Source organism: Doryrhamphus excisus, linkage group LG16 (genome assembly GCF_037039965.1).
Source record: "Doryrhamphus excisus strain RoL-2023G ecotype Guam linkage group LG16, RoL_Dexc_Guam_v1.1, whole genome shotgun sequence".
Taxonomy (NCBI): domain Eukaryota; kingdom Metazoa; phylum Chordata; class Actinopteri; order Syngnathiformes; family Syngnathidae; genus Doryrhamphus; species Doryrhamphus excisus.
Genome location: NC_136372.1, coordinates 14,688,645 through 14,701,876, shown reverse-complemented (window position 1 = coordinate 14,701,876; position 13,232 = coordinate 14,688,645). Strand labels below are relative to the sequence as shown.

Below are 13,232 nucleotides of genomic sequence, written 5' to 3'. Positions count from 1 at the left end.
AGTCCAGTTTTGCTCTCTTATGTCCTACTCCTCTTTAAGACTCCAGGCGTCCAGCAAGAAAAATCGTGCATCCATATAAGGCGGAGATGAATGCTACCCAGTAGAGGCTCCCTGCCGGCTTATAGCACAGACACAGTCCATTTGGGAAGGAAGGAGCCTCGCTCGCCGCCTCCCTCCCTCCTCCATCCCTGCCTCTATTTTGCCTTCGCTCGTACTAACGTGGAGGCTCCACCCAGTGGTCATTCCTTCCTCTGCTTCTTCTCTCAAGGCAGAGCAATTAGAAGGAAAATGATGTCTTCAGTAACCCCTTGTTTATTTTGGTTAATTGTGATTAAACCAGATCATGAAAAGTGAAAAGTAGAGCATACAAAACCTGTTTACAACCTCCTAAATACAGTTTTTAATAATATTAGAGACCCCTCAACATGAAATAGCAGCCCTATAGTCAGTCACCTTTACTTGTAATAACCTATATGGTAGACAAAATAAGAGGAACTCATTAAAACGTCTTTGAATGTGTCTTTTTGAATGCCCTACACAAGTATTTTTAAAAATACTTCATTTAGTCAAAACATACCTTTACTCAAATATGCCTATTTTTGACTAATAATAGGCCATATTCACCCAGGAACCACACTCACATTCATACCTATGGACAATTTGGAGTCGCCACTTAACCTAGCATGCATGTTGTTGGAATAATTTTACTTTATTTTACTTTTATTGTGTGCGAGACACATTTTTGTACTTTGTATGGAAAATGTTGGAATAGAATTATTCCTGTTTTGTCCCCCCCCAAGTGCACATTCATTCATTTTCTATCGCTTTTCCTCACAAGGGTAGCAGGGGGTGCTGGAGCCTATCCCAGCCGTCTTTGGGCGAGCGGCGGGGTACACCCTGGACTATGGACAATTTGGAGTCGCCAATTAACCTGCATGTTGTTGGAATAATTTTACTTTATTTTAGTTTTATTGTGTGCGAGATTCATTGCTGTATGTCCCCTCCCCCAAGTGCACATTCATTCATTCATTCATTTTCTACCGCTTATCCTCACGAGGGTCGCGGGGGCGCTGGAGCCTATCCCAGCTGTCTTGGGGCGAGAGGCGGGGGGGTACACCCTGGACTGGTGGCCAGCCAATCACAGGGCACATATAGACAAACAACCATTCACACTCACATTCATACCTATGGACAATTTGGAGTCGCCAATTAACCTAGCATGTTTTTGGAACGTGGGAGGAAACCGGAGTACCCGGAGAAAACCCACGCATGCACGGGGAGAACATTAAAACTCCACACAGAGATGGCCGAGGGTGGAATTGAACCCTGATCTCCTAGCTGTGAGGTCTGTGCGCTAACCACTCTGCATTATTTTGTTGTTTAAAAAGCATGGAGATCCAATTAACTTTGATTAATACTGCAGAGTTGTGCAAAATTTTGATCACTTGTTGTGGTTTTTCCAGACTTCATGGAGTTTTAGCAAGCAGCATATCATGCCTTGTCTGTGACGTCTTTGATTGCCTGTTTTGGATCAAAAATTGCAATTACGCAATATCCCTTCAGGATCTATAAAGTCTGTCTGAGTCGAAAAATATTTTTTTCAGCTTTTCAGTGAAAGCTGAAAGCAAATAAAAAAAAATAAAAAGCCAACCTGATGGTGGTATTTGCACATATCCAGTCATCTCTCAAGGCGGCAGTAAAGCCCGGCATAACAGGAGCCGACATGACTCAGCTCTTCACGCCATGCCCATGCACACTCTCTCTCTCTCGCTCTCTCTCTCTCCTGACAAGTCATACGACCAGTCATACTCTGATTACTGCCTCCCAGCTCCTCCTCAACGAGGGCGTCTACTCCGGGGACAATCCTTTGTTTTCCCAGGATAGAGCAGCTGCATTATGTTAGTGACGCATGCCAAGACGTTGTGTAATGTTATTGCTTGTTGCGTCCCGTGTGCATGCATGCTTTGGGTTGGGTCGGGTCTGCGTGGCGAAGGAGATCCGAGCGCTTGTCTCATGTCTGCAATGAGTCAACCCGGAGGCCTGTGCCGTACCTCGGATGGCGAAACATCTAAACCAAATACAGAAGTTAATTTCAGACAGTTATTATTGTTATTATGCTTATTACTGTTTTGTTAGTGTTCAGCATTATCAGGCATTAAAATGGCTAAAAGTGCTACAATACAAACATGAGGCATTTAGAAGACTCATTCAACTCAATGTGCAGGTTATTGTAGGGGTGTTATTTCAAGTCCAGATGGCTCTAATAATGTATTACCTGTATTTAGAAGATCGTAAACAGGATTTCTATGCCATAACTACAAAAAGATGCAATTTCTGAATAAGGACTTTGCTTAAGTTCACTTATCACGGTCCGATCTGGACCCAATTAACCCATAAAAGCAGAGATTACAGGATAGCAAAACTTAACATTTCTCGCTTGTTAAATAAATAAAATAAAATTTTTACAGCACAAGTACGGCATCCAGTAAATTAGTAAATAATTTCCTTGAGGTTATTTAAATGTATTATTTTACAATTGAAGTAATTAACGGATAATTTTGTTTTTTGTTTTTACACACTTAATTTCATGTTTGGCTTTATATTTCTTATTTTTATTCATTTTATTACGCAACTTTTACATATTTTTTTCCCCTAAATAAAGCATTTTCGTGCTTAAAATGGCTACACCCATATGTAAAGCATTGAGACGTAAAAGACGTGATGACACACTGGTCAATAGGTAACAGTTGCTACAGAAAGTAGCGGACAAAAACAGGAAGTAAAAAAAATAAACAATAACAAGAAACTGCTAACATTTGAGTCTATATTGTGTCTTATTTATGTCTTATTATGTCTGTTAAAACAGATAATAGGAGTGTAAAGGTGACTATAGGGGTGTTATTTCATGTCCAGAGGGCTCTAATAATGTTAAAAACTTTGAGATTGTAAGATTGTAAACAGGTTTTTTTTGCTCTAACTACCATAACATATGTTACTTTGTGCAAATTATATTCATATTATTACAATATTCATCATTAAAAAAAATACAAGGGGGGGGGCAGAAGGACAGGAGGTTAAAAAAAACAGACATGTCCTGGGAAAACAGGACATATAGTCACCCTAGCCTAAGAAGGGGTGCTAACTCCTGCTTACATGGCTGATGTCATGTGATAATAAACAAGGAAGTGCCACATTGGAGCGTTTTCCATTTGGTAAGCGTTTGGATGATGACCAATAATACGAGCGCATTCGCACGCCGCCGTCACGCCGCCGCAAAGCTTTGCTAACATGGCGCTAACGAGTGTAGGCGGTACATTTTAAGTCGCCCTGGACGACCAGGTCTTTTCCGAAGGCATGCTATTTTTGCTATGTTTTTATCTCTTTTATACACGGCACAGTTGGGCGAGTGTGCCCACCCTGCTAACGCTAAATGGAGAACGTGTCAGGACAATAAAAGAGGACCACCGGTTAGTTGGTGTTGTTGTCGTTGGCTTGAAGGGTTGGATATTTGTTGAACTTGGCCATAGTAGGCTGAGTTAGACTGAATACACAATATACAGGAGAGACCCGCTTATCGCGGTGGTGATATTCCGGGACTAGCAAATACGCCCATAAAAAAATGTCTGGTTCCGGGACTAGCAGTGTTTTGCTTTATGTTTCGGCTCCGAAGCCGGCGTATTAGCAGGTTGCCCTCCATTCCGTGTGAGACAGCCAAGAGGAATGCTGAGCAAGCGAGAAATGCATACACCAGCTTAAGTGAGAAGCACAAACAAGCGTCCAAGAGTACACATACAAAATCCAACTTTATGGACACAAACACGCTTTCAATGTTGTTGTTTTTACATGCCGACTCCACAGCTCTTTCTGGCTTTTTCCTCGGGAGCGGAAGTGCTTTTTCTACCCACAATGCCTGCCTTTGTCCTCTGATGGCCTTGATTCTTATCACGGCTATCCCATTATCAACATCCTCTCACCACAAAAACACATCCAGACTTTTTTTTTTGTTTGGGGCGCTATCGACCTGCGATTCCACATTCTTGGTGTCTTTATTTGCTTGCTTTGGGAAAAGCATATAGGGAGTAGACCAGGGGTCTCAAACTCAATTTACTTGGGGGCCACTGGAGCTAGGATCTGGGCGAGACTGGCCCGCATCAGGTTTTCCAAAAAAAAAAAAACGCATTTATTAAAAACAGAAAAACGAATAAACTTTGCTTTGGTTTCGATAAAACATTCCACTGTTCTCAAATATCTTACTTTTTATTGTTCTACACAAAATAAGATGAAAAATAAATAAACAAATCAAGAATAAAGAAAATCAATCAATCAGTAATAAATAAATAAATATAATAACAACAATAAAACGGCAAATAATAAAAACTTAAGAAACCACATATAGTTGGTGGGTAGACAAATTATTTTTTTCAGATTAAAATGAACAAAGCATTATTAGAGCCCTGTAGGCATGACAAAACACGACTATAGTCACATTTATACAATTAACTTTTATTTACAACATATTGCGCAAATGCAGGGTCTTGAGACACATGCTAACTAGAGAGCTAGCGACCTAAACGGTAGCCTTTGAGTTATTTCCTTTAAACTTAAATAGCCAAAAACTTACCACTTCCACACGGATAGGGAGGATAACTATTAACAGTTATTTAACCTTTAACATGAACATTAATCAAACGTAATAATTTTTTCTGGGTACATGATACCATACAGCATCCATATCAAACTTGCGCGGGCCGCACTAACATTAAACTTTCATATCAAGGCGGGGGGCCTCAAAGTAGTGTCCTGCGGGCCACACTTGGCCCGCGGGCCGTGTGTTTGAGACCCATGGAGTAGCCAAACAGCAGGGTGCCTGTACTGTCAAGACTTTGGACTTCCCGTTTGACAATCTTTCTCACACTCTGCGGAGGGAGTGAAAACACGCCCATCCTGTGGGAAAGCTTTCTTTCTCTCTAGGCCGACTCGTTCACCTCAAACTCACCACGCTAGGCGGCAAGCTGTGGGTGAAGCGGACGCCGCACACGGCGAGACTAAGGGTCACGGCTCTACGCAACAATGCCTCTACACAACCTGGTATTCCGGGGCTGGAACGCGTCTGCCGCCTCCTCCGAGGTTTCTATTGTGGAAGGTCTCCGTCGTCCTAACAATGCATTTTCGGATCGTTCATAAAGCACACACCCGACTGACTAACCCGCTTTTGACCATCCATTCCATCCTGGCATGTTTATACCTGCTGCATGCACGTCTCAAGTTAGTTACAAAAACTGGCCACCACCCAAAGTCACAGAAAATGTGCAACACTGTGGCGTACATTGCTCCATTCATTCAAATAATTGAAAATTTGTTAGCAAAATAACACATCCCATCATGTACACAACAACAAGGAAGACACCTAAATGCATCACGGTAATGCAATAGTGGTGGGGAAAAAATGCTGAGTCCGGGGGAAAAAAAAAAAAGGGCGGCAACCGATATGCGCACAGTCGACAAAAATATGATTATGGCGAGACGGCGGCGACGATCACAACCACGGGGGCCATTCGAGCCAGGCTTTGCGGCGGGACCCATTAAGGGCTCTCTCATTGGGGAACCATTAGTCACAACTGCTTAAACTCCATAGGCCACCCACCTCATGACAAAGCATGGCTGTGTGGGCCGGCGTGTAGGTTCTCCATCACCACGCAGGAGCAGCAGCACATAACAGGATCAGTCATTGAGAGCTTCACTGCTCGCTAATGCGATTCGCAGTGACGCAGGCCGGGGGGGGGGGCTAATTAATAGCGGCCGCCGCAACAAAGACATATTGTTATAGTACATCCCTGGTTTGTGGTGAAGAAACTCCAATCAATATGCTCCAGAAAACTGTATTTTAAAAACTGTTTTTTTCATTGTGCAGTGGAAGGCTTAGCTTGCCACACTTTGACAACCACTCATATAGCACCTTTTAAAGAACTAAAGATAACTCCCAGGCTGCTTAGTGGTGACTGATACAAAACACAAGGTCCAGGTCAACATAAAAAAATGGACGTGCTGACTAAGTGGATTTGCATGGCTGCTCGTCACACCTGTTGCTAAACAGGCCATAAGGGGATGCACGCGCTCCTCCTTTAAGACAAAATTCAGGCTCTCTTAGCTCAAAAAATATCACGTTAGCGGTTATGCAGTTGAAGCCTGTGTAAATAATGGCGTTTCTAATTAACCGGAAACGTTATTATAATAGCAAAATTACGCAATACAAGGCAAAGTAACGACTAACAATGACTACAAGGCCGTTGTGCTTCCGGAGATAGTTAAACAAGTTTCAGCCAAGTGAGCGTTATTACACGCATATTATTACACATTAGGGAGCCGTTAGTAACAATGTGTTTGTATTCGACAAGTTTAAGATAAACGTGACGCTCTAAAAAGGTGTCATTCCCTGAGTTTCACTCACCTACGCCATCTTCAGACTTCAGCACCATGCTGTCTGTGTCTGTCTGTGTGTGTGTTGGGGGGGGGTTCGAGTCCGACGTGAAGTTTGAGAAGCTTTTTTCCAAGCGTCCAAAGTTTGGCTAAAAAAAAACAGCGAATTTACTATCTTTTCTTTAGGTTTAACTCGATAAACGACGCGAAGAGTTGTTAAGTCCTCTGTTCTTGTCGTCAGTTCAAGGGAGAGGTTTCGAAGGGAAGCGTCACCAAGCCACTCGTCAGTCGTGACTGCGTTCTGTCAAGACAGGCGGAACAACACAATATCACTTCCGCCCTTCCCTATCACAATAAAGCTTGCACTCACGTTAGGGAACGTGTGTCCAAAAAAATGGCAGGATGTTGTATGTTTAGTACATTTACTTTCTGTTTACCAGCTCATATTTCAAGAAAAGTTTATAAAATATACTTTTAAAAGGAGGACAATATAAAAACGTAATATTGAAAGGACTTTTTTCTCAAAATAAGAGCAACAACACATCACATATTTGGGGTAACTCAGTGGTCTCAAACACGCGGCCCGCGGGCCAAATGTGGCCCGCGCAAGTTTGATATGGATGCTGTATGGTATCATGTACCCATAAAAAAATTATTACGTTTGATTAATGTTCATGTTAAAGGTTAAATAACTTAATAGTTATCCTCCCTATCCGTGTGGAAGTGGTAAGTTTTTGTCTTTTTTAAGTTTAAAGGAAATAACTTGGAGGCTACCGTTTAGGCCGCTAGATCTCTAGTTTGCGAGTTAGCATGTGTCTCAAGACCCTGCAGTTGCACAATATGTTGTAAATAAAAAAAGTATAAATGTGACTATAGTCGTGTTTTGTCATGTCTACAGAGCTCTAATAATGCTTTGTTCATTTTAATCTGAAAAAAATAATTTGTCTACCCACCAACTATATATGGTTTCTTAAGTTTTTATTATTTGCTGTTTTATTATTATTATTATATTTACTTATTACTGATTGATTGATTTTCTTTACTCTTTATTTATTTATTTTTCATCTTATTTTGTGCAGAAAAATAAAAATTGATATTTGAGAACAGTAGAGCTTTTATTGTAGAAAATCGGAACCAAAGCACTGAAAAAGTTTGTATATTTTTCTGTTTTTAATAAATGTGTTTTTTTTTTGGAAAAACTGATGTGGCCCAGTCTCACCCAGACCCTAGCTCCAGTGCCCCCCCCCCCACAAGTAAATGTTTGAGACCCCTGGGGTAACTGGAAGTAAAGGTTCCACATATGGGCTTATAGTGACTCTTTCAGTGCCTCTTCAGCCTGTTTTTGTTTTGTGTCCTGGCTTCCTTGCACACTTGCACAAAGGGGAGGGACAGCTGGGTGGGGGCAGGGAATTGTGATTGACGCATGCAGCAGCTCACACATTTTATCATGTTAACAATGAGTGCAGCACAAAAGGTATATTCATTATCAATTAGCGTATATGATAAACAGAGAGAGAGAGCAGCTTATTAACATGGAGTCACCAGAAAGGGCCCAGCTTGTTGCAGCCTGCTGGTGAAGACAGAAGGCAGGAATGCTGCCCTACGAAAACACCTCCTGCCTTCATGCGCTCCACGGAATGCTATCAGGTAATCATTTGCATCCCTTCTCTCCTCATCAAGCAGTGCATTGTCCGAGAGCGGAATGATGAGGAAACGTAACAGACTTCAGACAGACAGAATGCCCGGGTTTGTCTCGCTGACAAAGCAGCCGGTGTTGGAAGTCAAAACGTCGCCTGGAGCGACAACTCCGCGTGACCTTTCCTTCACATTGCCGAGCGTTGTGACGTGCGACGTCCCAAACATCCATCCATCTTCTATTCCGCTTATCCTCACAAAAAACATATAAAAAATAACTGCCCTACTGGCAACATGTCGTTATGTGCGTCTGTTGCTTTAATGCTAATGAGCTGCTCTGCAGTTTATCCACTTGTCCAATGTATCACATACAACATAACATTAGCTATATGAAGGTTGATTTGTTTTGAATTTCATTCATTCATTCATTTTCTACCGCATATCCTCACGAGGGTCACGGGGGTGCTGGAGCCTATCCCAGCTGTCTTTGAGCGAGAGGCTGGGTACACCCTGGACTGGTGGCCAGCCAATCACAGGGCACATATAGACAAACAACCATTCACACTCACATTCATACCTATGGACAATTTGGAGTCGCTAATTAACCTAGCATGCATGTTGTTGGAATAATTTTACTTTATTTTAGTTTTATTGTGTGCGAGATTCATTTGTTGTACGACCCCCCCCCCCCCCCCAAGTGCACATTCATTCATTTTCTACCGCTTATCCTCACAAGGGTCATGGCTATGCTGGAGCCTATCCCAGCTGTCTTCAGGCGAGAGGCGGGGTACACCCTGGACTGGTGGCCAGCCAATCACAGGGCACATATAGACAAACAACCATTCACACTCACATTCATACCTATGGACAATTTGGAGTCGCTAATTAACCTAGCATGTTTTTGGAATGTGGGAGGAAACCGGAGTACCCGGAGAAAACCGAGGAGAACATGCAAACTCCACACAGAGATGGCCGAGGGTGGAATTGAACTCCGGTCTCCTAGCTGCATGCTAACCACTTGTCCGCCATGCATCCGGGGGGAGAACATCAATGCAAATCAATTCCTTTCAAAATTCACATGCACTTCCTGCCAAATTCAAACTGAATCAATCTATTGTGTCTCAGAGCCAGCCAATCAGGTGAAGATGACATAATCACATGACACAGGTGTTCCAAAGGACTCCAAAGGGTAATTCTGGTATGGGTATTTTGCCCAGATATTCATGTGTGTGGTTATGTCACGTGTGTGTTGTGTGAATCAAGCTACAGATTGCATCTGACTATTTCCTGTACAACTCATCTGACTATTTCCTGTACACGTCAAGTGTGATACAATAGCAGTGTAAGTCACGTTGCCGATTACAGCTTTGATGCTAAAAAAAAAAAAAAAAACAGGAATTCAGAAAAACCCAGTGGGCCAGATGAAGACGCTTGGCGGGCTAGATGTGGCCCAGAGGCCACAGTTTACCTACTAAATATCCACAAGGTCTTTACGGGTCATTTTGATTGTGCGTGCCAAAAGTCAGTGAAATTGTGCTGTCACCACATTACCACACCACAATACGCCAATGGACTTCCCCATTGCACATCCAAGTCATCGCTTTACACACACACACACACACACACACAGTGCTGATTCAGATGTTGAGAAAAATCACTGCGACAGCGACACTTCCCTCTCGCGTCGCACTTCGTCAGCTGATTCACCGCAAACCCGTCAAGTCGCGTCAACGCCGCTGTCCGCCAAAATGACCCTTCAAAGCTCTCAGAGTGGGAACCTGCACCGTGATGCTAACTCAGGGCTACAGCTAACCATTTCTTTCTTTGTCCATTCCTGGAGTAATGGGTTAGGCCTAGCGGATACAGATTCCAGAGTCCTTATTTAGGAATAAAATATTTTTGTAATGGTTAGCGCGCAGACCTCACAGCTAGGAGACCAGGGTTCAATTCCACCCTCGGCCATCTCTGTGTGGAGTTTGCATGTTCTCCCCTGTGCATGTGTGGGTTTAGGGTTAGGGTTAGGGTTATCCGGGTACTCCGGTTTCCTCCCACATTCCAAAAACATGCTAGGTTAATTGGCGACTCCAAATTGTCCATAGGTATGAATGTGAGTGTGAATGGTTGTTTGTCTATATGTGCCCTGTGATTGGCTGGCCACCAGTCCAGGGTGTACCCCGCATCTCGCCCCAAGACAGCTGGGATAGGCTCCAGCACCCCCCACGACCCTCATGATAAGCGTGGAAAATGAATGAATGAACCTTCTAAATGTGTTTTTTTAACATTAGAGCTCTTTAGACATGAAGTAGCACCCCTATAGTCATTTATACACTCCTATAATTCATTATTTATGACATTACACAACTCTTTTTGCTGGAGACCCGAATTCAATTCCACCCTCGGCCATCTCTGTGTGGAGTTTGCATGTTCTCCCCCGTGCATGTGTGGGTTTAGGGTTAGGGTTATCCGGGTACTCCGGTTTCCTCCCACATTCCAAAAACATGCTAGGTTAATCTGTGACTCCAAATTGTCCATAGATATGAATGTGAGTGTGAATGGTTGTTTGTCTATATGTGCCCTGTGATTGGCTGGCCACCAGTCCAGGGTATACCCCCCCTCTCGCTCAAAGACAGCTGGGATAGGCTCCAGCACCCCCGTGAGCCTCGTGAGGAAAAGCGGTAGAAACTGAATGAATGAATATTTTTGTAATTAGAGCATAGAGTGTTTACAACCGTCTAAATACGTTTTTTAAACATTATTAGAGCATTGTAGACATGAAACAACACCCCTATAGTCACCTTTACACTCCTATAATTTTTGTTTACTCTTACGCCACAGGGGCTTGAGACAGCCGCTAGCTAGCAAGCTAACCAGTTAGCCTTACATTTACATAGAAAGCCTGTTTACAACCATCTAAATAAGCTTTTTTTTGCATTATTAGAGCATTGTAGACATGAAACAACACCCCTATAGTCACCTTTACACTCCTACCATTTTTGTTTACTCTTATGCCACAGGGATTCGAGACAGGTGCTAGCTAGCAAGCGAACCAGTTAGCCTTACATTTATTTCTTCCACTTACCAGTTACATTTTAACAGCGACATCATGCTAGCTGACACTTACTGATTGACCGTGGGCAAGGGATCCAGGCTTTATTTTCAAGATGTGTAGCGAAGCCTGGTTTTGTTTTGGTGGTATTAAAAACATTTTTGCTTCATGACGCCATAAAAATGTTTGATACCCATAAACAGGCTTTCGGACCAAATACCCTGTATACACAAGATTGGCTTAATGAGAACAAAACAAGACTACATGAAATGTTACTTTGAAGAAAAGTATTCTACTAGTATTACATAGCATTCTGTAGTATCTACATACTGTAGTATCTACATAGTATTCTACTATGTGGCACTGTGTGTATGCTAGTGGCCCCGCCTCTACCCAGAAAGAGAATGTATGACTGACAAAAGGGCTCACTCTGTTCATGCCGTTGTTCTATGGAACAAACACACTAAGGTGCTGAAAGCTACTTCATTTTCATGTATTGTGTGATTTTTTTAGTATCGTCCAAGGCTTAGTGCCCATGTGACATCTTCATGTTTTAACTTTGCAAGATCTTGTGAGGCCTGCGCTAATAATGCTGTTAGAAAATCATTATAAAGTGAATTAGAATAAGCTAACAACATTAGCTTCCATTAGTGTACATGGTGGGAGGTTATTATTCTACCTGCATCTTGTCGCTGCATCGCCTCCATGCCTGGACACAAGAACGAGTGAAGGCTGGACACGCAAAGTTCACTCACTGTCCCCATTTTACTTCCCAGTGATGTCTTCCTGCTCCTTTTCGGTTAATCCGAGAGCGTCAGATAAGCGCGTCTGATTCCTTTGCGCGTTACGCTCGTGTACTTCCTAGTCTTATCACTGAAGGAGAAGGTGAGGTTTGTTTTCCGAGGCGGATACCACTTCTGCTTTTGACCTGGTTCCTCTTTTTGAGTGTGGGTGTCTCAGCCTTTCTCCATCATACACCCCCCCCCCACACTTTTTTCCTCCTCGCTCTCTCTTACCCACCTGTGCTCTCCTGATGATTTACATGGAATCATTATATTATATATTATTATGATATTGTTGGAAAGGTGATAAGCTGACCACTTAGTCATAAAATTGTTCTTTAACTTTGATTAAAAAAAACTATTTTTAAAATGTATTTTTTGAAAAACTGAACAAGTCAGCAGTAATTTGCTGGAGCCTATCCCAGATGACTTTTAGGCGAGAGGTGGCACTTAATAATAATTAAACACAGACTTTCATAGACTTAAGCCTTAAAACTAATTCATTCATTTTCTACCGCTTTTCCTCACGAAGGTCGCGGGGGTGCTGGAGCCTATCCCAGCTGACTTTTGGGCGAGAGGTGGCGTTTAATAATAATTAAACACAGACTTTCACAGACTTAGTCTTAAAACTCATTCATTCATTTTCTACCGCTTTTCCTCACAAAGGTCGCGGGGGTGCTGGAGCCTATCCCAGCTGACTTTTGGGCGAGAGGTGGCGTTTAATAATAATTAAACACAGACTTTCATAGACTTAGTCTTAAAACTCATTCATTCATTTTCTACCGCTTTTCCTCACAAAGTTCGCAGAGGGTGCTGGAGCCTATCCCAGCTGACTTTTGGGCAAGAGGTGGCGTTTAATAATAATTAAACACAGACTTTCATAGACTTAGTCTTAAAACTCATTCATTCATTTTCTACCGCTTTTCCTCACAAAGTTCGCAGAGGATGCTGGAGCCTATCCCAGCTGACTTTTGGGCAAGAGGTGGCGTTTAATAATAATTAAACACAGACTTTCATAGACTTAGTCTTAAAATTCATTCATTCATTTTCTACCGCTTTTCCTCACGAAGGTCGCGGGGGTGCTGGTGCCTATCCCAGCTGACTTTTGGGCAAGAGGTGGCGTTTAATAATAATTAAACACAGACTTTCATAGACTTAAGCCTTAAAACTCATTCATTCATTCATTTTCTACCGCTTTTCCTCACAAAGTTCGCGGGGGTGCTGGAGCCTATCCCAGCTGTCTTGGGGCAAGAGGCGAAAGGCGGGGTACACCCTGGAATGGTCGCCAGCCAATCACAGGGCACATACGGGGCACATATCAACAAACAGCCTTAAAACTGTCAACCAAAAAA

At 42.7% G+C, this 13,232-nt stretch overlaps 1 protein-coding gene across 3 annotated transcripts in view; it reads right to left on the bottom strand.

Moving 5' to 3' along the window:
* The window catches only part of cyth1a (cytohesin 1a), a 41,466-nt gene that overhangs the window by 22,886 nt on the left and 5,348 nt on the right, over window positions 1-13,232 (bottom strand). The window contains exons 1-2 of one of the 3 annotated variants that reach the window (XM_058049164.2): window positions 11,778-11,793; window positions 6,449-6,718 (exon numbers count right to left, since the gene is read on the bottom strand). The exons of 1 other annotated variant lie outside the window; for it this stretch is intronic. In XM_058049164.2, coding sequence (XP_057905147.1) covers window positions 6,449-6,476 — 28 coding nt within the window. In that variant the 5' untranslated portion in view covers window positions 6,477-6,718; window positions 11,778-11,793. Of the gene's footprint in view, window positions 1-6,448; window positions 6,719-11,777; window positions 11,942-13,232 lie in introns of those variants that run through there. One more of the 3 variants, XM_058049163.2, reaches the window with a different exon arrangement.